Source organism: Schistocerca piceifrons, chromosome 7, assembly GCF_021461385.2.
Source record: "Schistocerca piceifrons isolate TAMUIC-IGC-003096 chromosome 7, iqSchPice1.1, whole genome shotgun sequence".
Classification (NCBI taxonomy): domain Eukaryota; kingdom Metazoa; phylum Arthropoda; class Insecta; order Orthoptera; family Acrididae; genus Schistocerca; species Schistocerca piceifrons.
In genome coordinates this window covers 281,785,567-281,811,993 of record NC_060144.1, presented here as the reverse complement: position 1 = coordinate 281,811,993, position 26,427 = coordinate 281,785,567, and the positions used below count along the sequence as shown (strand labels likewise).

Here is a 26,427-nt window from a genome sequence, read left to right as displayed (position 1 = left end):
CAACGGGAATTCCACTGTTAAATGCAGAGGAGAGATCGGATAAGTGGATAGAGTACGCTGAAGGCCTCTATGAGGGAGAAAATTTGTTTGATGTGATAGAAGAAGAAACAGGAGCCGATAGAGAAGATATAGGGGGTCCAGTATTAAAGTCGGAATTTGAGAGAGCTTTGGAGAACTTAAGATCAAATAATGCAAAAGCGATAGACAACATTCTATCAGAATTTATAGAATCATTGGGAGACGTGGTAACGAAACTACTGTTCACATTGGTGTGTATAATGTACGCGCATTCAGCTTAACAGTTCATGTATTCAAGTTGCTGACAAGAGCAATATGCAGAACGGAAACGAAAATTGAGGGCGTGTTATATGATGATCCATTTTGCTTTAGGAAAGGCACCAGAGAGGCAATTCTGACGTTGCGATTGATAATGGAAGCAAGACTAAAGAAAAATCAAGACACGTTAATAGAACTGGTCGACCTGGAAAAAGCGTTCGACAATGTAAAATGGTTCAAGATATTGGAAATTCTGAGAAAAATAGGAGAGACGGGTAATATACAATATATACAAGAGCCAAGAGGGAATAATAAGAGTAGGCGACCAAGAACCAAGTGTTTGGATGAAAAAGGGTGTAAGGTAGGGATGTAGTCTTTAGCCCCTACTTTTCAATCTATACATCGAAGATGCAGTAGTGAACGCTTTTGACATTGCTATCCTGAGTGAAAGTGAAGCAGAATTACATTATCTACTGGATGGAATGAAAAGTCTAATGGGTACAGAATATGGATTGAGAGAAAGTCGCGGAAAGGCGAATGTAATGAGAAGTAGAAGAAATGAGAACAGCGAGAAACTTAACATTAGGATTACCGTTCACGTAGTAGATGATGTTAAGAAATTCTGCTATCTAGGCAGCAAATTAACGAATGACGGACGGAGCAAGGAGGACATCAAAACCAGCCTAGTACTGGCAAAAAGGCATTCTTGGGCAAGAGAAGTCAACTAGTCTAAAACATAGGACTTTAATTTGAGGAAGAGGTTTGTGAGACTGTACATTTGGAGCACAGCATTGTATGGTAATGAAACATGGCCTGTACGAAAACAGCAACAGAAGAGAATCGAAGCATTTGAGATGTGGTACAACAGGCGAATGTCGAAAGTTGGATGGACTGATAAGGTAAGGAATGAGGAGATCCTGTGTAGAATGGGAGAGGAAAGGAATATGTGGAAAACACTGACAAGGAGAAGGGTCATGATGGTCGGTTATCTTGTAAGACATCAGGGAATGACTTCCACGGTATTAGAGGGAGTTATAGAGGGCAAAAACTGTAGAGGAAGACAGAGAATGGAATACATGAAGCAAATAATTGAGGACGTTGGTTGCAAGTGCTAGTCTGAAATGAAGAGGTTGGCACAGGAAAGAAATTTGTGGTGGGCTGCACCAAACCAATCGGAAAACTGATGACTCAAAAGAAAATGATACAATGTAAGTATGTAAGGGGCGCACCATATGAGAAAGACGTTTTTCATATATTTGGTACACAAGTGTAACTTCACCACATTGTGTTAAATGGTAATTCTAGTATTCGAAAGAAAGTATTATTAACTTTTATAGTCAGCATTACAGTCTTAAGAAACAGTGATAATATACATTTTACACTTTATCCCTGAGGGTGTAATTATCCCCATGTTGGAAACCACTGCTCTAGACGCAGACGGATGGGACACACACAATCCGCCCCAGTGGGACATGTTGGTGTCAGGTAGGGCATTCAGCCACCCATTCCCGTTAAAATTTCCAAAATCGGTAGTAACCTACCGACCATTAAAAACACGAGAAAAAAGCAAAGAAAAAAAAGATGAGAAGATCAACTAGAAGGAGTGACAGTATGATGGAATATATGTTAGGACACCAAGTAATAACTTCCACAACATTAGAGATAACCGTAGGTACGAAAATTTGAAGCGGAAGGTGGAGAATGGAACGTACTCAACTTGTGCTGAAGGCCTTTAGATGTTAGTGATATTCTTCGATGAAGAGGTTATAACAGGAGAGGGGATTGGCGCGTGCAGCGCGAGACCAAGCAGAACTATGACACCATCTCCTACCGACGCAAAATGGTTTCACCTCAGCTACAGAAGACGGTCAGCAACATTCTCACTCATAGCCTGATTGAACGGCCACCGTTCCTTGCTTTGTGTTAATGGAGGCTGTACTGGATTTGCATCCAGGAGACACATAGCGGTTGCCAACCAGTCACCCACTGTATATTGATGATCGGTACACTGCTCTAGACTGCAACTCACATGCCGGGCAGTCTCTAAATTTTGCTATGCAGCTGTTATGATGAGGAGGGAAAGATGGTTGTAGCTTCACGAAAATGTTCGGTGTTAACTTTCGAAACTATTTTAACACCAGCGTCAGTACTGTGCATGATTACAAACTGCCAGTTACTTAACTTACTAAACAATTTCCACCTGTTACAAACATCCTTAAAACATTTAAAAAAACGCTCCACTGCTAGTTCAAAATTCTATTCACACAACCGGTTTCGGTCTTTACATTAGGAAATCTATATGAATCTCCCATATGTTAACACATAATATGATGGACATATAGAAATTTTTATTTTTTATGATAGGAGATGAGAGGCAATGCTTATATTTTTACAGTACGTGTATAGAAATAATGTTGTGCTGTAGGGAAGCAACATCAAATGATAAAAATAATGAAACCAAATGGCATTAAGAAAAGTTTCAAACGCAATAGCATGTTGAGAAAAATGGGAGAGTCGTAGTTGTAAAAACTGTACAATCCGATACTTTAAAAATGTTAACGTGGTTTAGCTTACAATGAGTTACCTGTTGCGTTTCAAAATTAAATTGCATGCTGCTTTATGGACATTTATGAAGAGAGAGATATTTACGCTCATCTGAATAAACCCAAGGGAAATACGCTTAACGAGCAATGCACATTAAGGAACACAAATTTCTTGAATGTCTGCGACTCAGTTATTCCAAACTTCCTTTAAAGATTTTCTGCAGGTCTGTAGCTGTAGCTAGTTATTTGTAAACATGCTTTTGTAAACAGTCGACGATGCATCTAAGCTAGGCTAAAGCCGTCTACAGTTCATGGTTGTTGAAGTTGCACTTGTTGAGGTCGTACCTTTATGCACCACTTGGACACAACTATTTTCCATTTTTATTGATTAAAAATAAAAGTTTTAGCATTTATTTGAAAAACATTCCACTGTAGTTCTGAAACACATCACAATATAACTCTTTTAAGTTAAACAACGTTAAGAGTTTATCGACTGTACGTTTTTATAATTACGACACCCCCATTTTTGTAATGACTTCATTGGGCGAGAAACTTTTTTTTTTTTAAATCCACTTGGCTTCTACTGTTTTTCTCATTTGACGTTGCTTCTGTACAGCATAAAGTAAGTTCTAAATTGTTTCCTCACTTGTACTACACATTAATAAGTATCATATACTATAAAAAAGAAAAATATGTATATGCCATCACATTATGAAATTAAATTTAGCAGTTCTAGGTACACTTGGTAATGGCTTAATATAAAGGCTAAAACCAGTCGTATGAACTTGATAAAGTTCTAAAAAAGCAACTGGAGTAGCTTTTCATTTTTGAACAACAGCTGCACAATCAGAATGATCCAGAGATGGAGAAGATAATAACTCCTGAAATAATTAGGTGATTTGTTTGCTCCGATTATACTGCTACGTTCCGTAATTTCATTGCAACCAAAATAAAAACCGTTCTCTGTTAATCACGCATTTTTTACAGTGTGAATTTTTATTTCTTCCTTTCCTTTTTCAGCTGCAACACTCTTATTACAAGTCTTTCGAAGACAGTAGACTACACTTGTCCCTGACGGAGTCATAGTGAAAGGGCGGGAGATGATGTAACATCCCGTCCATGATGTGGTCATTAGGGACGGATCATGAACTCAGATAAGACTTTGAAGAAGGAGGAAATTTTACATATTCTTTTCAAAGGAACCATCGTAGCAGTCACTTTAATCGATTAAGAAGGACTAGTCAAATCCTGAATCCGGATGGCCAAACTTGAGTTTTGTGCTGCGCTTCTAGTGAACGTAATTCCAGTGTTTAAAGCACTGCACCGCCTCCACCCCGGGGAGTCTACGTCATGAAAATTTAAACTCTATGGATTCCAGTCGTGGGAGGTCTAGATAATGACGATATTGTTCCTTACTTTAGGAAACGTGAAAGACACATAATACATAAATACCGAAGTAAGTGAGAAGTGGGGATGAAAGTGGAATGTTGCACTGAGTTAAATTTGTCACCCTTTTTATACACATTCACGCTTCTATTTCCTGTTAAGTGTGACTACTGGATGCTAAAACAGGGGAGAAATTTCACGTGCCATCAGAATAAGACTAGGACAAGAAAATAATGGAACATAATTTCTTATAATTGTTACGAAAGAGTACAGAAATTCTAAATGCGTATGAGGTATGGAAAAATGTTGAAGTAGATTTTTGAAGTTTCCAGAGAACATGTGGTAGAACGCACCTGTAGGAAATCTCGAGGAGTGGCTCCAAGAACTTGCAGGATTTTGTCGTACCCGGAGTCCTGGCAAAACTCGAAAAACATCTTCCCAAAGAGTTCCAGTATCGTGTTAGCAGGAATCTCTGTAAACACAGTAAATTCACGTTTGTGAGCCTTACAAATTACAAGGTGACCATGTTTCTTAGTTTAATTTATTTATTAATCAGACAGGTTTCCCGCATCTATGGTGTCATCGCTAGACTCAATACTGACTGTTATACAATGGAACATTTATAATGACTCAGAAATGAAGTACTATCATTATTAACTGTTTCTCAGTGACTAATTTTCAAATACGGGGAAACTTCTCTTGTCTTTAATGCAGATTGCCGTCTGTGTTCAGATGTTGAATGTTTGTGACTTTTCAAAACTGCGTGTGAGTAGCCCAGCACCAGGCAACTGGAGACGACTTTTGAGCATTTTCTGTAAACAATTTGCGATTTTCATAAATCCGCTATAGTAAACTACGAAGACTTGCGGTTTACATGTAACTCTGCCGCTCTTGATGTTGCTACGGTGATGGCAAGCACGGTAGAACTCATCACGTACTCGACCTCTGACCGGGTACGTCTGGTTGTGGTAGGTGTCATCTGGACATCTCCACTCACTGGACTATGATCGTAATTTCGTCTCACTAAGCGACGTCACGTAAAAAGTGAAGACTCCGTACAAGCGTGGTCTATCTTTAACGTCGAGTCTTTCGTTTAGTAAGACACGGTGTCTAACTCTCACGAGAACCATTAAAAGTATCACACGGGGGAGAAATTATACTACGGTCCTTCGTTAACCTTCCAGAAAATTCCCGTACAGAACTGTGGATGCTCCTCTACATTTTTGTCACATTAAGTTTCGATTTTAGTGTACGCTCTTCGATCTCCAACAAACACAGTACACCAGTCACTATACAGCCCCATTTGAAAAGTGTAACTTTAAAATAGAGAATTCTGTGGATGAAACGAGATATCCTCTTATTTCTCAGGCCTTCATTTGCAACTTACACAAATTTCACCACTATCATCACTGTGGTGAACGTATGCGTGGAGAAATGATTACCATGGTAACGGACCATTGGTAGCTGGTCGGTGGCTTACAATTAGAGGTGTTAAATATTTACAGAAAACATGAATATTTTCTTCCTGATTTCTTGTGAAGTTTTCCTACACTTTACACACACTTTCACTTCTTCAGTGATAGCTGGAGGGATGATTTCCGCATCTCCAGCTACGCAGATACACCGAAAGCGACCGTACGTTGTATGGCGGAGGGTACAGTCTAACATTGTTAAGATTTCCTTTCCCGTCCCACTCGCGAGGGAAAAAGACTATCTGTACGACTCCACATGAGCTCTGATTTCCCTCATCTTGTTTTCGTGGCACGAGATACATCTTAGCAGCAGTAAAATAGTTCTATATTAAGTGGTAAATGTCGACTTCCTGTATTTCCTCAATAGCATTTCGCGAAACGAACAACTTGTTCTTTCTATGGATTCCCATTTTAGTCCATGGAGCATTCCCGTAATACTCGCGTGTTGACCGAACCTACTAGTAAGAAATTCAGCAGCACGCCTCTGAGTTTCTTCCATGTCTTCCTTTAATCCGACCTTTCACCCTAAATTTTAATCCTACTCTTCAACTTTCCTTTTATTTCCATTATTGCTTGTTCGGTGTATAGATTAAACAGTAGGACCGAAACACTGTATCCTTGTCTTACAAGCTTTTTAATCGGAGCACTTCGTTCTTGGTCTTATTGTTCCCTCTTGGTTCTTACACATATTGTGCAAGATGCCTTCAATGAATAATACAACACTTATTTTTCGGAAAGCAAGTTGGTTTTATTCTGAATTCCAATACGCAATATTATTCCCCACTCAGTGGCTACAATATCCTGTTTCTCAACATAATCGTGCCGGCCGCTGTGACCGAGCGGTTCTAGACACTTCAGTCCGGAACCGCGCTGCTGCTACGGTCGCAGGTTCTAATCCTGCCTCGGGCATGGATGTGTGTGATGTCCTTAGGTTAGTTAGGTTTAAGTAGTTCTAAGTCTAGGGGACTGATGACCTCAGATGTTAAGTCCCATAGTGCTTGGAGCCATTTGAACCATCAACATAATCTCCGTTCAAAGTGACGGCATTACGCCACTTTACTGCGATGGATTGTTGGCCGCAAGGTATCACTTTAGTGGTCATCGTCGGACGTAACGTCTTGCTGGATCGATAACCTCCCCAAAATCCACGTACTGCTTCCTGTGTAGTGCATCTTTAATCAGACCAAACAGGTGGAAGTTGGAAGGTAGGAGATCCGGGCTGTAGGGAAGATGAGGAAGAACCATTCAGTGAAGTTTTGTTAGTTGCTGTCGGGTGCGCAGACTTGGGTGAGGCCTTGCGTTTTAGTGGAGAAGGAGACGTTCGTTTGCATTTTGTAGCGACGAACACGTTGATGTCGTTTCTTAAGTTTCCTGAGGGTAGCACAGGTGTGTGCGGTCGACTGGCACGTGGTAAATAGGATTGGTTTGTACGACCTTATTCTGATGAGAGACACCTCGCCCAACAGCTCACCGTGCTTTTGTTCACTGCCAGGTCTCCGTAGACATTCTGCAAGTGCTTTGAATATCTGCGATGGTCTGGTTTTTTGTCAAAAGAAATTCAATGACGTTTCTCTGTTTGGAATGCACCTCTGTTACAGATCAATTTTGAAGGGTACGTGTAGCGCAGTTACCTATCGAAAATCCGTGAGACTTTGGGGGCTGAAGTCGGAACATTCCACGACGTCTCAAAACAGCTCTGCATGTTTAAACTGCAATTGGTCACGAAAAAAATGTGATGCGATATTTATAGAACGTCCCTCGTAAATCACCCGTAAATCCCTGCAGTGTGCTCGTATTTTTCTCAGAATTTTGAACATCTTGCACTATTTCATACTGTCGAGCGCTGTTTCTAGCTCGAAAAATGCTATGAGCGTATATTGATTTTTCTTCTGTGTTGCTTCCCTTATCCCTCGTAAATCACCCGTAAATCCCTGTAGTGTGCTCGTATTTTTCTCAGAATTTTGAACATCTTGCACTATTTCATACTGTCGAGCGCTGTTTCTAGCTCGAAAAATGCTATGAGCGTATATTGATTTTTCTTCTGTGTTGCTTCCCTTATCAATAGCAACGTCAGAAGTACCTCTCTAGTACCTAGAACTTTGCTTAAGCTAAACTGATAGTCATTTAACTGGTTCCCAAATCTCTTTTCCATTCTTCTGTGTGCTATACTTCTCAACAGCTTGGATAAACGAGATGTTAAGCTGATAATACTGTAGTTTTCGAACCTGTGTACCCTTGCTATCTTCCGAACTGTGTGTAAGATGTTCTTCTGAAGTCTATTGGTAGCCTTCTTCGCAATTAGGTTGCTCTTACCCGCAATGATCTTAGAAATTCCTGTGGATAATATCCCTTCCACCTTATTCGATCAAGTTTCCAGAGCTCTTTTAAATTACGACTATAATACTGGATCCCGACTCGAGCTTCTCCTTCAGATTACGACTCTACTACTGGATCCCAACTTGAGCTTCTCCTTCCATCAAATCAACAGAATAGTCCGCTCCCTCTTAGAGGCATTCAATGTACTGTTTCCACCTATCTGTCCTTTCCTCTGCGTTTAACAGTGGAAATCCTATTACACACTTCGATTTCTTAACATTTTTTCGGCAGCCATTTCGCCTTGGCTGCTGTACAGTTCCTATTTACTTCATTCCTAAGTTATTTATATTGCTAGATTCGTGTCTCTCCTTGGGATTTATTGTACTTCCTCCTTTAGTCGAACAACTGAAGAATTTTTTTCTGTTACTGAAGGTTTGTTCGGAGTTACCTTTCTCGTACCTTTGTCTGACAGTCCATGATCTGTGGTTGCCCTCTTTAGGGACGCCCATTCATCTTCATCTGAAGTGCCTGCGGTATACATTGATTAATATGTCATCATTAGGCGAAAACATTTTCAATGGAAGCAGAAGGCAATCCTACAGTTGAAGAATGGTGTCGGTATAATAGCGAAATAGTTCGAAAACCTACTAACAGATAGCGGTGCAGTCCCTGTAGTACTCATACATAGTGTGTCGCAGCCCAAATCGGTCAATTTCACCATAAAAACGTGAAAGAGTGTTAATATACCGAAGGAAGAGATTGAAATCGTATGTTACATTGAGTAACATGATTTTCTGGTACTGGAGTAAAAGAGATAATGTAAAAAACTCTTTATCCCTAGACCGCAATTTCCTGTGTGCGATTGTAGCACGATGACTAGTTGTTTCCACAAACATCCTTAGATCGTTCAAATCTTAAAAAAGCGATGCATGTGCTTTGAAAAACATCATCATTACCTGTAGTCATGGGCTACAAAGATTATGACAGTACGTTGCTAAGAACTTCATAATGAGCGAGCCCAAGTTTGCACTACAATATTGCAAGATGACGGTAGTAAAAAAGGAAACTTGTCAGTTGTATTAGTAAAATCTGCTTCACATGTCCGTGATTTGCAGTTGTACAGCAAGTATTATAGTGAGAACAACATATGCAACGGTACAAGAACTAAGACACAAAGGGATTACGACTTGCAGGTGCTAGTGGGCACTGATTTACATCAATGATGAAAGTTGAAAATTTGTGCCGGATCGGGATTCGAACCCTCGTCCCCCTGCTTACTAGGAGGATGCTCTGACGACTTTTTTTGTCGTTGGTCCATTTTGTTAGTTATTGTTCTCCTCATTTTGTCTGGGCGGATGTCAGATGACACCCCCGCAAGTTGATCGCTGAATATTTCACTCACCTTTTCTTCTTACAGAGGGCAGCCATCCCTCCCACCCTTCTGACCGAGCACGCTGAGCTACCATGCCCGTGCCACTAGGCCATCCGGCGACAGAGGTCATCGCAACTGCACGAACCCCCTCAGCAAGCTTCCTGTCAGAACCAAATTCTCAACTTATCCATACACTACTACTGTTGTGCCCCTTGCCCATTACCCTCATTACTCGCGGCATTTCGTCGACTCCCGCAAGAGTTCGGGCCCGATGTGCATCATTGTCCATTTTCGCCTTGATTATACATATTGTGTCTGTTTCTTAGGATATGTCTGAAAGAACAGACACCACGTATATAATTAAGGTGAGACTGGCCAATGTCCCTTCAGTGCAGGTGCGCATCGTGCTCTCACTCTTACGCGAATCGCCGAAATGCCGCGAGTAATGAGGATAAGGACAAGGGGCACAGCAGCAGTGTATGGATCCATTTCCGTTGAGAAACTACAGGATGTGATGGCAAATTTCATTGCTCGTGTGCACCACCTCCATACTGCGAGTGACAGACATTTCCAAAAGATTGTTGTGCGATTCCGAAGACTGCGGTATAGTCGAGTTTAATTATGCACACTGACACTGCACAGCATACAGCATCATCTGTTAGCAGCTTTTAAAACTATTTATAAACTTCTGTATCGCTTCTGTATAAAAGTCTTATAGCTTTCATCATAAACTTATCTTATGTTACACTTATCTATCGATCTTAGCTGTCGAGATATTTGATTTTAAAATCAGAGACTCGTTCGCTGTACACCCTGTGACCTTTACGAAATTTCAGGTGACAACAGATGAAATTTTGCGCCATGCACCATGCACCATCGAGATCAGATTGGTTGTAATCACGAGTTGTCACGCTTCGTTTACTGCTGACACCATACCGCAGACAGTTAAAATTGGCTGGCTGTAGAGGCAGCGGCAATTAGTACATTAAGTGACATTCTGAGGTGTTCAGTGAGGCGAGTCTCGTTTCGGTTTGTGGCAGTCACATCGACACTGACGTGTTAGTCGCAGGAAGCAGCGCGTCTCGAAACTCATACCCCATCAACTCTTGGGATCTTGGTGTGGGGACGAGTTATTGGGTATGAGGAAAGGATCGATTTGTTGAAAGTAGGCTGAATGTTCGCCAGTCGCCAGTATGTGGCAAGAACGGTAAAAACCATGATGAGCAGGATGACGCCCCTCTCGCTGTCCATCTCCTCCTGCTTCTTGCACTACGCATCTGCTGCTCCCTACTCTGTCCATCTGCTCCGTCTCCCCCCCATTGTCCATATTCTACACCCACTCTCTCTGATCATCTCCTCCGCTCACTCTCTCTGTCGATATCCTTGCCTTTTCTTCCGCTGTCCAGTTTCTCCTCACCATCCCCAACTCTTCCTCCCCCTGCCTCTGTCAGTCTCTGCATGTTTCCTTTTTTGGTCCACATGCGCCTCCTCCCTCCCCTCCAGCATCTCCGTAAATCTGCTGCTTCCCCCTCTGCTCATCTCTAAGTCCACCTCCTCCTGCTCCCCCTATCCCGTTATCTCCTCGTCACCCCCTCAAAGTCTGTCTCCTCCTCCCTTCTCTGTCCATCTCCTCCTGATCCTCCATCCATCTTCTCCTCATCCTCCGTCTGTACATCTCCCACTCGTCGCTTTCTGTCCATTTCTCCCTCCCCTTCTCTCTGCCCATCTCCTCCTCCGCCCATCTTTGACCATATTCTTCCTTCCCCCCTTGTTTGTCCATCTCCTCCTCAACTCATCTCTCTTCATGTTACTACCCTTCACTCCAATAGGAGCCTCTCCTCCTCCAGCTTTCTCGCTTCAAGTTACCAGTCCAATCTCAACAGGAGATTCCTGCCTTACATTTTTCCAGATAGTAAGTGGTTTGGATACCAAGTTTGATGCGATCGATCCAGAAGCTTAGGAGGCACTTTGTCCACATAAGCACATGCCAAATATTTTTCACTTACATTTCGAACATATTTGTGCACATATTTCACTTGTGTCAGAAGCGAGTTTCTCGCTGTAGTTTCACTTCCATGAATGTCAATGCTTGTGACTTCAATCTCCTGAACTACGTGTTTTACAGCGGTATTGTTTTTCTGGTGCATACAACGCTAAATGTGGCTATTGTGTGCGAAATGTGTTCTGAATAACTTACCAGTAAAGAAGTAATAAATTAAAACTTCATGCGTGACGCAACATTTTTTTTTATACATCTTAGATTTTGTGATGTCACATCTCCTCAACTACTTATGGTACAGTGATATATTCTTGTGTTGGCGAGAAAAAGTCTCATAGGGGTTTGAAATTATTTGTAAAGTTTGTTGCAAGTGCCTAAGTGCTCTCATTTTCAAATGCTGGATGAGAATAGTCTGGCTATTTGGGCGTTGTGCGCTACGTTACTTTTTCACCACCACTCCTATGAGAGGTAGGTGGTTCTTAGCCTACAGTGATTCTTCCCAGACAGTAACTGACACGTGAACCAACTTTGGCTGAAAAAGTCGATGCAAAGCATGCTCATTGTTATCGAGAATGAAACAAATAGTTTTAAGTAAAATTTCCATTTTCACTCGAGTCGCTCTCATTTTGGCTGTGGTGCGTAGTGTAGGTACCGAGGGACTAGCAGACTTCCTCGTGTCTTCCTTTGCCCGGCCGCCTATCAGTTATCAAGCGTCCCTCTAAACTGTCTCTATCCCCTGTGTCGTGGCCAGGAATATCCAAATGTATTCAAGTATGTTTATCCAGTAGTTGATCCGTTTCTTCCACAACACATATTTTCTTACTATTCCAAACACTTAAATCAGAGAGAATACACCTGGAAGTTCTTTCTTTGGCTTTCATATCGTCTTGAGCAAACAACCACATTCGTTCTACTGCTGGCGCTTTCATTTTTGAAGTCTTGTTGACGCAAGGGTTTTTACGTCACACTGTTGAAATGTCTACCCTACGTAGGTAATTTGTGTAAGTACCTATAGCTGGGCTTCAGCCTGGATATTCCATTTACGTTCAATGCTGACGTGATATTCGAGAACATGGAGAGCCTCGGCAAATTGTGTTCGTGCGTAAGGGGAAATTAAAAAGTAGACTGTGGCGGCAGTGAGAATGTGAATCGAGGAGGGAGGCCTACAAGAGTAATTCGTGCCGTTGTGTGCCAAGGTAGCTTAGTGACTAATGAACCTGCCTAGCAGGAGACCCGGGCTCGATTCCCGACCTCAGTACAAATTTTCACTCATCCCTTCAGTCTATATACAAAAATCATACATGTATCAGACCAGTAAAATCTCTGAAATTGTGTCGTTCCATTTGCACCCTACGTTCCTTGAGTCTGATAAAACTGCCGTCACTGGAATCGATCGTCCACCCAGCCCCCACCTTACTGAACATGGAAGTTCGACTACAGTATTCTCTTCACAGCTGAATTCACGCCATTACTCTTTTACGCCCGCTGGTTTACAGCATGTAATATTAAGTGATCGTAAGAGCAATCTCACACGATGATGCGCTAACGAATTTTTATCACACCACCCATACTGACGCTCACATTTATCCCACGTTTGCAGAGAAAAACGAAGTATGAGAACATCAGCTTCTTTTATGCCTTTACTGGTCTTATCTCAGATAGTTCTGAGGACATGGCACTTTAGTGGAAGCTACATACTGCTGTACCACCTACAATTTCAAATTATCCGTGTGGGGATAAAGATGATGGCCGTCATAAGCAATGGCTCACTTCTTTGGAGCTACTTGGTTTGTGTTCGCAGCGATAAGCCTCTACGATATCGTTATAACTATAACGGCCGTGCTTCTGTTTTATGGACCTGAGAAGTCCAGCACCTCTCAGCCTGGAGAGCTGCTTTAGAATGTGGGCATCAACATAAAGATTGATCGCTTTACGCGGCAGCTAAACGCTGCACTGCACGTGTTTCATATGGCTGACGTGAGATAACCTTCAGAAAAACAAACAATTGTTTCCAAAGAAAATAAAACGTGAGCGGACAGTACTGAGTAATAACAAATGTCTACAACATTAATAATTAGGCTAGATACAGTCTTTACGCTAAAAAAAGAAATTAAAGCAAAGTCGTAAATTTACTGACTGGTGTAGGTTTCCGAAGTTAAGACGAATATCCTTAAGTACCGGGTGGAATTCTGAAACATACTAACGTAAATATTAATTTTAATTCTAGAAAACAATAATTATTTACTGTTGAGAGTCCTGTGGCCAGAACGTATCATCTCATGAAACTCGCCGTACATGAAGTCATTCCAGCTTCAGAAAACTCAGCGACGTTCATAAATGTTTTATCAGCGCTAAACACATTACATGTCGCTAATGTCACACCGCTGTAACTGTTGTGTAATTATACTCTGGTTCTGGTTTAGTTCTAGAACCTGACTCGGATAATAGTAAAGGTAGCAGAGAAGATGCTCTGTTCTGTTGGTCAAAATATGGAAGAAAAATTCAAAGAAAACCAAGGTGTATTCAAAACAATTGAAGCCAGGATAGCAAATTTTAAAGGGCAATTTTAGACGAGTGAATTACGACACAAAAGGTAGTAAAATCTGAAAATCGTAGACAAGTTCTTGTTCATACGACTTAAATTGTAGTTCTACCCGGTTCATTTCACTTAGGAAAAGCAATTAAGGATTGACAGGTATGAAAATGGAAGGAGAACTGAGGAGTGGAAATGAAAAACTTTCTTACTGCCATTTCTTATTGGCAGTTCTACCGGCTAAAACTATGAACCCACTCCAATTAATACCAATCGGTAGAAGTAACTTCTTTTTAAAGATGCTGCTGAAACATTGTTGTCACTAAGTAGTGTAAGATCTCCAAATGCAATATAATAAAAGTATCATATAATCATCCATCTCAAACTGCTATTAAAATTTCTTACTGTGGAACGAAGAGGGAAAAATGTTAATGCCAAAAGAAGAAAGATCATGGCCGAAATTCATCTGAATGATCATCGATGTTTGTTAGTTACAGAAAGGGAAGATCTAATGATCATATTGCCATTTCTTCGACAGCACAGAGGTTTGCAGTAAACTTTGCAACATCTCATCCCAAGGATGCAGTTAAGAAACAGAAGTGAATAGTGAGGGATGTTTTTTCAGGAATGTAATGTAGCTATTTTCAAGCAAAAAGCATATAAAATGAATGATAAGTGCTTTTTGTTGACAAACATTCTTTTAATTAAGATACTACTGCTGTATTTCTGTGTTATCCCAAATAAAAAGTAGTGCTTCTGTATTGTGGCACTTGAAACAAATCCTTCTGACTGACACTGTGAACCGTGAGTTTCTTGGTTTGGCATTTAGAACGTTCTCAATTAATAATTTTTTTGTAATTTTTCTCATTAATTTTTCCATGCATGTAGCGGGCAGCATATTTCTGTTCTGTTCTATCAGAACACCTTCTGAATTTTTTCGATACAACCAAGCGTTGTCCAAAAAGAGATCAGTTATTCGGTAGAATTAAAAAAAAAAAAAAAAACAATATCAAACCTCAAATGAGATTAGGCACTTGGAACGCTTTCGACTTCCACGCTTCAGAGCTGAGATTTGGGTACGAAATAACCTTCCACACTGAAAAATTAAGATTCATAACTGTTGAATTATTGTCAGTCAACTTTACAAGCAACTAGCCGCGCGGGATTAGTCGAGCGGTCTAGGGCGCTGCAGTCATGGACTGTGCGGCTCGTCCCGGCGGAGGTTCGAGTCCTCCCTCGGGTATGGGTGTGTGTGTGTTTGTCATTAGGGTAATTTAGATGAAGTAGTGTGAAAGCTTATGGACTGATGACCTTAGCAGTTAAGTCCCATAAGATTTCACACACATTTGAACATTTGAGGAAGCAAATTGGATTCAAAGGAAATGAAAATCAAACAGAAATGCTGAAATCTAGGAGAAAAAAAGTAGCCATTAATTTAATCCGCTCCTTTGTTTGAATGGTCACGTTGTGAGTGTTGGGAGCATGGACCAATTTCGTTCCCTGGCATTGTTAAGGATTGAGAAGTTGTTGCATGAGGAGGAGCATGCTAATCTTAATTTCAGACCACCAAATAATGAAGAACCGCGGTAGAAAGTAAATGTTAACTGAATTGGCGTTTACCGTGGAAACAGAGGTGCCAGGAGGTGGTGCTATCCAGCAAATGATAGGCGAAATAGTGGGGAGCAGCTACACAATTAACGCTTGTATTCTCTGTTGCGAGAGGATGATGTTGCGCTAAGGCGACAGCAAATGAGGATAAACATAAGAAATGACACAGAATCCCAGAATCCGTTAAAGTAAATACCGTCTGTGAAAGGGCAACCATCTACAAGACAGGGAGTAGTAATTTGAACCCATTAGCAAAACCCTTTGTACGTGTTAGCACTAAACAGACAGGGATTATAAATGAGGAGCAGAAGAAGGTAGTAACAACAGCGAAACGAGCTTGATAAAAGTCTGCACATCTGACGGAGATTTAGGGGATTTTTTGGACAGACATAAATAAAATAAGCACTGTATTGCAGACGAAATGGGTGGTGTACTTGTATTAGCGGAAAATGTGACAGAACCGGATTGCCAGGAAGTCTTTAGCAACCAATTTGATATCGAGTCAGCTTCTGGGGAAGGAGAAAGTATAGAAGCTGCAGATTTAGTGATGTGAGTCTAGAAGAAATACTAGCATCTATAAATGACGACATTTGTGAGGCTATAAGGGAGAGGCAGGAAAATGGTAATCAAAATGAGGGTCAGTCAATTAATTGTGGAAAAAAGGAAGAGACGGAGGAAAGGGAGGATGGCGGAACGCCGGAAAAAATTTTGAGCTGTGATTAGTGGGCAGAATAGGTAGTGTGGGGGAGAAAAATGATGTAGATAATTCTGCAAAAATCTTTGTAATTTCTGGAAACAGGGAAGGTCTCCATAGAAGGGAGGTTGTGAACGTTTTGTTGGAGGAGGGTTCTGACACCAGCAATGAAAGGAAGGTGTTGAGTCAGCCAGTAATTAGTCTGCATGTGTGACAACGAAGAAGTACAGTGTTTAGCAGATAATGGCAGTGATTTATGTGCTGTGCGGAAGAGTTGGTTTCAATCGTTGCCAAATGAACTTGTAATAATGCCAGTAATGGGGTGCAGATAATTGCAGCTACAGGAAAAGTTACAGAAACCTGTTAAACATGAATTACTTTTGAAACTTCCTTGCAGATTAAAACTGTGTGCCGGACCGAGACTCGAACTCCGGACCTTTGCCTTTCGCTGATAAGTGCTATTGCCAGTAAAAATGGATGGTGTGTAAGTATTCAATGACTTCATTATAATCCCTGATATACACCACGAAGATGACGTGTTACAGACCTGAAATTTAACCGACAGGAAGAAGATGCTGTGATATGCAAATGATTAGCTAAGGCTGGCGCCGATGGCGACACCTACAATGTGCTGACATGAGGAAACTGATTTCTCATGCACAAATTGCAGTTGACCGGCGTTGCCTGGTGAAACGTTGTTGTGATGCCTCGTGTAATGATGCGTTCCATCACGTTTCGGACTTTGATAAAGGTCGGATTGTAGCCTATCGCGATTGCGGTTTATCGTATCGCGACATTGATGCTCGCGTTGGTCGATATCCAATGACTGTTAGCAGAATATGGAATCGGTGTGCTCAGGACGGTAATACGGAACCCCGTACTGGATCCCAACGGCCTCATATCACTAGCAGTCGAGATGACAGGCATCTTATCCGCATGGCTGTAACGGATCGTGTAGCCATGTCTCGATCCCTGAGTCAACATATGGGGACGTTTGCAAGACAAAAACCATCTGGACGAATAGTTGGGCGACGATTGCAGCAGCATGGACTATCAGCTCGGAGACAATGGCTGCGGTTACCCTTGACGCTGCATCACAAACAGGAGCGCCTGTGATGGTGTACTCAACGACGAACCTGGTGCACGAATGGCAAATCATCATTTTTTCGGATGAATCCAAGTTCTGTTTACAGCATCATGATGATCGCATCCGTGTTTGGCGACATCGCGGTGAACGCACATTGGGAGCGTGCATTCGACATCGCCATACTGGCGTATCACCCGGCGTGATGTTATGGGGTGCCATTGGTTACACGTCTCTGTCACCACTTGTTCGCACTGACGGCACTTTGAACAGTGGACGCTACATTTGTGATGTGTTATGACCCGTGGCTCTACCCTTCATTCGATCCCTGTGAAACCGTACATTTCAGCAGGATAATGCACGACCGCATGTTGTAGGTCCTGTACGGGCCTTTCTGGATACAGACAATGTTCGACTGCTACCCTGGCCAGCACATTTTCCAGATTTATCACCAATTGATTGAAAACGTCTGGTCAATGGTGGCCGAGCAATAGGTCGTCACAATACGACAGTCACTAGTCTTGATGAACTGTGGTATCGTGTTGAAGCTGCTTGGGCAGCTGTACCTGTACACGCCATCCAAGCTCTGTTTGACTCAATGCCCTTGCGTATCTAGGCCGTTATGACGCCCAGAGGTGGTTGTTCTGGGTACTGATTTCTAGGATCTATGGTCCCAATTGCGTGAAAATGTAATCACATGTCAGTTCTATTATAATATATTTGTCCAATGAATACCCGTTTATCATCTTTGTGTAGCAATTTTAATGGCCATTGGTGTATGTTAAGCAAATTCATGGTAAAAGGAAAGCTAATTAAAGTGCAACTGAAAATAGTTAATAACTTAAAGTATAAACAAAATATCAGAATGTTAAATATTTATTTCGGGAAAAAGTACAGTTAGAAAGTGTGTTATTTGTTGATTGTTTAGTCAATGGCCTTAAAGAAAATAGACCAATAAGAACGGTGATTCTTCGTGCGTCTTTTCTCTTGGAGATATAAATGCATACAGCAGTCTAAGTAGTCAGAGCCCAACCTTTCAATGGTACGGTCGTGTGTAGTATGAATTCCGAAGGAAGTTATAACATGTCGGTTTTAGTTGTGCTACATATTTCAAATGTGTTTTAAACTGAAGGCATTTTTTTTCCTGTGTGTTTTTTTAGAAAGTACGGATTTTAAAATAATATTGTGCGTGAGAAAAGACAGTAATTCCGCGTGGCACGTTGAGCAGATCGGTGAGTAAAAATTTGAGTGCATTAGAAACCGATAAACGTAAAAGTATGGCGAGCATTTTTATTTAAGATCAATACGTGCTTAGTAGATGTTCAGATTTCTGGACGTACGTTACCATGAACTTGCTAACGTGAATGAAAGGGTTTGTGCATGACTGTTAAGATTAGCACGGGCTTGGCAGTGAATGCGTACACTGTCAACGTTCAGGATGTACCGAAGTTTTGCCAGTATTTCCACCTTTCATTCAAAATTAAGACCTTTTCGCGATTCTTGGAATAATTATGTTGTATGCAGTCTGGTTCGAGTTGCGGTACGGTAGGTTTCTGCTCGGATTTCCTACCAGGGATCTGATGCGACGAATTTACAGGCAGGAGCAGGTAATGGGACGAAAGGAACAGCGCCGCCGCACTTCCTCATACAAAACCGGAAGTCATATTCGATAATTACATTAGGAGTGATTCCACAACAAAACTTTACTTCACATGCCCATTATTCCTAACTGTACAGTAATTACACTTGCTTGACAGCTAACAACAGTTATTATGTTGTTATTAAAGACACTCTTACATCCAAAATTGAACAGCAACCGATAGCAACGTGAAAGGCACATTACATATATTGCTGGCGTGCTACACTTAATTGAGATAATCAACGACCTAAGACTGCTTAACGGCATACAAACAAACGTAATAAATATTTTATGTAGTACATTAAGATTAATATATGAAATAAATACAAATTTCATAAAATATTTGAAGGAGATCAGTCTATTAGTTACTGACGTGCCAAACTTAATGATGCATTGTATCGTAGGTCATCAGTGACTGAAGACGACGTACAGACACGCAAAGACCAATCTGTTGACATTTAATACACAAGGGTAATTCATAGAAAATAAAAATTTCATAAATATTTTAAAATTGTATTATTTATGGCTAACCAGAATAATTATCCTCGTTTTTCGAAAGTAGTGTTAGTAGGTACCAAAAAGAGAAGGTGTGTGAATATTATGAACATTCATTGCAGAACACATTATTGGACGCATGAAGGTGCCAAAATAATCATCTCAAATTCATGTATATGTATTATATATTAAATAAAAATACACGATAACGCATCACATTATTTAAGGAAAAGTGTGTAATAACCAAGTATCGTACTTCAGCTATCTTACATTGCAGGGTCAAACGTTAAACGTTATACACTTCGTCAAGCCGAAACAAATTGGGCAAATCCATTGGTTCTCTTGCATTAGGTGAGGTCTAGGTTGCAGGTTAGACGGGTTACAAAAGCACCATTTATTAATTAGTGGTCCCCGACAAAATCTCGAAAGACCATGATTTTTTTGTACTAAAAGACATCAATTGTGGGGATGACTTTTATAAGTTCTCTTCATGGCGGATGGATGACATTTTTATCACATGTTCTTAAGATATTGTTCTCGGGAAACCCTGAAACTTTTTCGATATCGTTGTCCGTTGCTGAGATCCAAACGTTCAAAATTACTGTACATAGGCACGTAAAATATGTAGTTAATAACCGATCTGAGACGTAAATGTACGGCGACGGAGTGCTGTAGAGAATGCCTCTGCATTTTTTATGTGAAAATAGTAAGGTTTTTTAAATAAAGCGGACTTTATTAAGCCTCTCCCTTTTTACTATTCGTGTTTACATATCATAGTCATCCAGATGAACACATTTCTCTCGATTAAGACCAGTTTGTTGATACCGTCATGGTACAATGTATGACTTTGTTTGGTGGAACAACGACAACCTCACCTCTGCTTGTAACGTCTCATCACCATCAAAGTGAAGTCCTGGAAGGAGTTTTTTAAGTTCTGGGAAGAGATGAAAAACGTATGGCGAGAAGTCGGGACTGTATGGAGGATGATCGATAAGAGTGAATCCAAGGCGTCGGATTTTTGCTGATGTTGCGGCGCTCGTGTGAGATCTAGCATTATCGTGCTGAAGAAGTGTCTGCTCCTGGTGTGGTCGAACTCTTCGAATTCGTCCTTTCAGATGTGTGATGGCCTCACAGTATCTTTCAGAGTTTATGGTGGTGCCTTCAGGCATGAACTACAAATCCAACACACCTGGAACATCCCAAAACAATGTGAGCTTGACTGTGTCTGCTGATGACATGGTCTTTTTGCCGTCAGTGTTCATTTGTGGCGGAACTCCATTGATGTTCTCTTGTTTCCGGGATCAAAATGGTTAACCTAGCTTTTAAGACCTGTCGCCATATCGTTAAGGAACCCATGATCCTAACGCTCAGACGCAAATGAATTTGTTGACAGTTGTCTAATCTCTTCTGTTTCATGCCCTCAGTGAGTTTCGAGGCCATAAAGTGTACACAGTTTTCTGTGCCGCAGCTCTACAAAAAATGCTTCAAATGGCTCTCAGCACTATGGGACTTCACGTCTGACGTCATCAGTCCCCTAGAACTTAGAGCTACTTAAACCCTACTAACCTAAGGACATCACACACATTCATGCCCGAGGCAGGATTCGAACCTGCGACCGTAGCAGTCGCTGCGGTTCCGGACTTAAGCGCTTTGAACCGCTCGGCCACCGCCGCCGGCCTCATCTATGCAATGATGGCCTGTACTCCCTCTTGTGATATGCCACGTGTATCTCAGAGCTATGTCTGTATTATACGATGGTTTTCTCTGAGTTCATCAACCAGATTTCGACGAGTCTCGTCGGTTGTTATAAGCGGTCGTTCACTCCGAACTTTGTCAACAAGTTGAGTTTAGCACCACCATTTCCCTGATTACGATCACGAAAAACACAAAGTCTCACATAACTGATGCCGGTGCAATCATCAGCGAACACAGCTTTCAGTGGTTTACGGATTTCAATCAGGGGCACGTTTTCTCCTGTTAGAAACTCGATTCTAACACGCTGTTCCTCAGAAACCGACATAGTTATGTTACAGACCACAATGTCACACGCTACAATTAGGAGCCCTCTAGATCCAGAGGGTTGCATCTTGCGTCAGCATGGCATGGCACGGTGTGTAATACTAAACCGATATTGACAACGGAATAAAAAAATTCGGAAGCATTCCTTTTCAGTGCTCCCTCGTAGCTTTCACTGACATAGTGATCACATGGTACGAGTCCTAGGGTTATTGAAAGGATTCTGAGATCATCAATGCACGTTTTAGTCAACCATTTTTCAGCAATAAAATTTTACGATGCGCTATCTCTGGGTAATAGGCACTTAACGCCTGCACAGAGAGGCATGCTCAAAGTGGTATTGCAGTGAAAAAAAAGTGGGCTAATCTTGACATGCCTGGAAAGAACATGAAATGACCGCAAAAATATATACATTTGGAAATATCGCAAACTGAGTAACATATTTCTAATAACGTTTTTACTCTTTTATAATATAACGATAAGTAGACGTCTTCCATGAATTGTGATCGATCGGTAAGCTATCCAGAAGGAATGTGAAGCAACCGATGTTTCGTTAACCTTACATATGCGTACTTACTTGTTGTTCATATGTACCAAAGTATACAAATGTGTCGAATAATGTAAATAAACTGTCAGAAATTTACTGACCTATAGCTTTTGTTTTATGTAAGTGGAACATCCTTCTGTAGCGGACAAAAGAAGGGAACCATAGGATAAATGCTCTCGTCGCAGCACAGAAAAGGGGAATATGTTCAAGACTGTGGCAGGAAAGTGGGTAACTAGCTGTCTCAATCCTAATTGTGCCTTACTCACCAAAACGCTTGTCACGCAAACATATTGGCGCTTTTTTGTGCTGAAAGAGAGTGAGTAGCAGCAGAGGACAGTGATGGTGGGAGGGAGAATGACCCAGTAAAAGAGAAACAGCAAAAGATGAAGACAACAATGGTTCAAATGGCTCTGAGCACTATGCGACTTAACTGCGGAGGTCATCAGTCGCCTAGAACTCAGAACTAATTAAACCTAACTAACCTAAGGACATCACACACATCCATGCCCGAGGCAGGATTCGAACCTGCGACCGTAGCAGTCGCTCGGTTCCAGACTGTAGCCCCTAGAACCGCACGGCCACTCCGGCCGGCATGAAGACAACAGTAATATGGCCTAAAGAGAGAAGATATGGATGGTCAGTGAGAGAGATTGTCAGTGAAAGAGAAAGAGAGGTGGATGGAGACAGAAGTTGTGGGAGCAGAGACAGGGAAAAAACTGCAGGTAAGTAGTGACCGTACATAGGCTTGACTGGTCAGAATCCTCGCAGACTGGGGAACCTTAACACGTAGATGTAGGGGAAGGCACAATTTGGACTGCAAATTTAATCACAGGATATAGGTGAAAAATTAAGCAGAACCCCTCGAATTTTTAGAGCTACCGAGGTATACTGGAGACAGTAGCAATGAGATATATTGTAAAACAATGGGGAAAAAGGGCACATTGGGGGAGAGACATATACAGACAGTGACAATGAAGAGGAGATGCTGGGTATGAAGGCTTAGCTACAAACAGAGTGTGGAAGGATTAGCTGCAAACAGAGAGTGGAAGGATTAGCTGCAAACAGAGAGTGGATAAAAATTTTATCACAGGATGTAGGTGAAAAATTAAGCAGAAGCCCCCGAATTTTTAGAGCTACCGAGGGGTATGCTGGAGACAGTAGCAATGAGATATATTGTAAAACAATGGGAAAAAAGGGGACATTGGGAGAGAGCCATATATAGACTGTGACACTGAAGAGGAGATGCTGGGTATGAAGGCTTAACTAGAAACAGAGAGTGGATAAAACGATTTTGAATGTTATGCGTTAAAAGATCGAGAATATGTTCGCGTGCCAAAATTTTGGGTGAGGAAGGCGAATGAGAATTGAGGCAGCTGGTTCCCCACTTAACTGTCAGTTTTTTAGAGAGGAACAAATTCACTTTTTAGTGCTTCGACAGGAGCATTTTCTGATGGTGTGCTTTTACTTAATGTAAGATGCATATATCTGATTGTGAGAGAATTATTTGGCGTCATATACTGCAATGAAGCTTTATTATATTCGTAGACTTTTTCTTTTTTTACTACTATCACTACTTATCTATTTTGGCGAAATACGAGGCAGACGTATAAAAGCTTGGTTGTGTTTTTGAAATGTACTGTGCAATAGGACTCTTCTGGTTTGTTATAGATATTATAATTTTAAAATATTTTAGAAATTTGTGGTTTCCACGAAATACTCTTCTGTATAAAAAATCAATAGGCTAGTCTTTCTGTGACTATATGTAAGCTTCAGTCACTAATGACCTGCGATATAATGCATTTGCTAAGTTTTGCACAACAGCAATTAATAGATTGTTCTTCTTTGAAATACAAGTGTTGTCCAGAAAGTAAGTTCAGATCGGTCGCGAAATGGAAACCACTGGGATAATCGGGTAAAGCTTTGCACAGATGTGTTGGGCAGTGTCTCTAGTGTGCCCGTCTATCGTGTCGCGTCCCTCTTTTGAGTTTTGAGTGAACAGGGAGCACGTAATAATGCGTAGGGAATAGCGTCTCCCGCCAAGTACGAGGGCCTGGTTAGAGATTTCGCCTGTGTCATGCAGCCCACATAACACAACTGTCGAGTAGTTCCTTCTTCATGTCAATTCTCGGCCGTACACTGCAGGGGCAATGAAGACGCTCCTGCAGCGTTTCCGATGAGAAGTGTTTGATCACCCACAATACAGCCCGTAATTCCCCCCCCCCCCCCTCCACGAGTCTCATTCCTGCTCACAGGAACCGCTGGCTATGGAGACAAAATTTTTCCACAACGAGCTGCAGACCAGTGCAACTAACTGGCCAAAAACATAGGCGGCTGCTTTCTATGACGAGGGTATTGGAAAGTTGATACAACACTAGGACAAAACTCGAACTTGAGCGGCGACTATGTAGAGAAGTAGGTGGAAGGTGTACCTAACTGTTGCAAATAAAATATTTCTAGTTTTCACTGTGGTTTCCATTTCGCGACCGATCGGAACTTACTTTATGGACAACCCTCGTATATTATGGAATCTGTAGTAATTTAATGTGTTACTTTGAACGTACCGAATAAAATATTTTTCAAGTTTTTATGTATTCTTTTAAGTGGATTTCGATGGCTGATTACCTGATACAGAAGTCTGGCATGCTAGCAATATATGTAATGTGCCTTTCAGACTTTTATTTACAAAAGCAATCTCTGTTCAGATGCATCTGTTCGACACTAGTCACCATCAAAGTATTTCCCTTCTGCTTCTACACACCTCTTTCAGCGAGCTGGCATTGCTGGAAGCTTCTCTGGAAAAGTTGCTGCATCGAATTCTGCATAATGTCTTTCCTGTTCAGAAATCTGGTTCCTTTTTGATCTTTTCCATATAGGGAAAAGAAAGAAGTCACTCAGTGATAGATCAGGAGAACAGGGAGGGTGACAAACCACAGCATTTTCGTGTTTTGGCAACAAACTATGAATTAATCGAGTACGATGAGCGGACGCGTACTTATGGTGAAGGTGCCAACTGCCCGCTGCTCACAGTTCTGGCTGTTTGTGTCCCACTGTTTCACAAAGGTGACACAGAATCTCTTGGTAGTGCTCCTAATTGACATCAGTACCTTCTGATGCGTAATTGTCGTGGACCACGCCATAGGAGTCAAAGATAGACGGCCAGCATCACTTTCACACTGCTGTGGACCTGCCTCGCTCGGCGATGATTGATACTTCCGTTACGATGACTAGATTAGTCATTGTAATAACAAAGCTAGCATTACTGTCCACCGTACGATCTGCGAACGAAGTTGTCTCTACTCAGTTGTTAGTAACTTTGGCACAAATATTGCTGAGGTCCTCCTAAAATCGATACGTTCCGTTAAAATGGAATGAATGGATCCAATGCCAATTTTAACCTCGTCTTCAACTTCCCTGGTCGTGATTTGTCTCCCTGCATAACCAGGGTACTTATGTGATCAATTACAACCCCATTTGCGAATGCTGTGGGCTTTCCTGAACGAGCTTGACTCTTCACTGATTAAATACAATGACTACCACTTAACAGATGTTGACTTGTCAACGGCTAGCCGGGGACTAGTATTCCCGCCGTCGTGGAAAAAAAACCAAGCATACGCACTACGAATGCCAACAAACATAGAGAGAGCGCTCGCGCCCCCATACCATTGTTGGTCTCAACGACAACAAAAGATCTGATAGCTTTCGAACAGCCCTAGTACGTAGCTGACGATGGTTCTGCACTGTTTGGATGTAAGTGCAACTTTGACAGTATCATAACAGCTGTTGTTGGGTGTAAAGCTGCAGTACTTACACTGATGGGACAAAAGGCATGTGATAGCAATATACTCATTTACAGATGGCGGTAGAAACTCGTAGACGAGGTATGAAAGGGCAGTGCATTGTCGAAGCTGTCATTGTGCTCAGGTGATTTATATGGAAATATTTCCGACGTGATTATGGCAGCACTATGAAAATTAACAGGGTTAGAACGCGTAATGATAGAGGGAGGCAAATGGAATATTCTATTTTGCAAATCGTTAGAGAAATTAATATTCTGAGACCCAAAGGGTCCACAGTGTGCCAAGAATACCAGATTCCAGGCATCACCTCTCACCACGGACAACGCGGTTACCGACGCTCTTCACTTAACAACCGAGAGCAGTGGTTGTTGCTCAGATTGGTTGGTTGGTTTGGAATGAGGGGACCATTCAGTGAGGTGATCAGTCCCATCGAACTGGGGATGAATGGGGAAGGAAATCTGCCGTGCCCTTTCAAAGGAACCATCCCGACATTTGCCTGAAGCGATTTAGGTAAATCATGGAAAGCCTAAATCAGGATGGCCGGACGCGGGTTTGAACCGTCGTCCTCCCGAATGCGAGTCCAGTGTGCTAACCATTACGCCACCTTGCTCGGTTGTTGTGCAGAGGTGTCAGCGCTCACAGACAAACAG

General features: G+C 41.6%; 1 protein-coding gene across 1 annotated transcript in view; it reads right to left on the bottom strand.

The window, feature by feature from the left end:
* Positions 1–26,427, bottom strand: part of LOC124805068 (guanylate cyclase soluble subunit beta-1) — a 214,547-nt gene that overhangs the window by 168,221 nt on the left and 19,899 nt on the right. Inside the window, exon 4 of the mRNA XM_047265492.1 lies at positions 4,559–4,677. Within this exon, the coding sequence (XP_047121448.1) occupies positions 4,559–4,677 (119 nt within the window). The remainder of the gene's footprint in view (positions 1–4,558; positions 4,678–26,427) is intronic.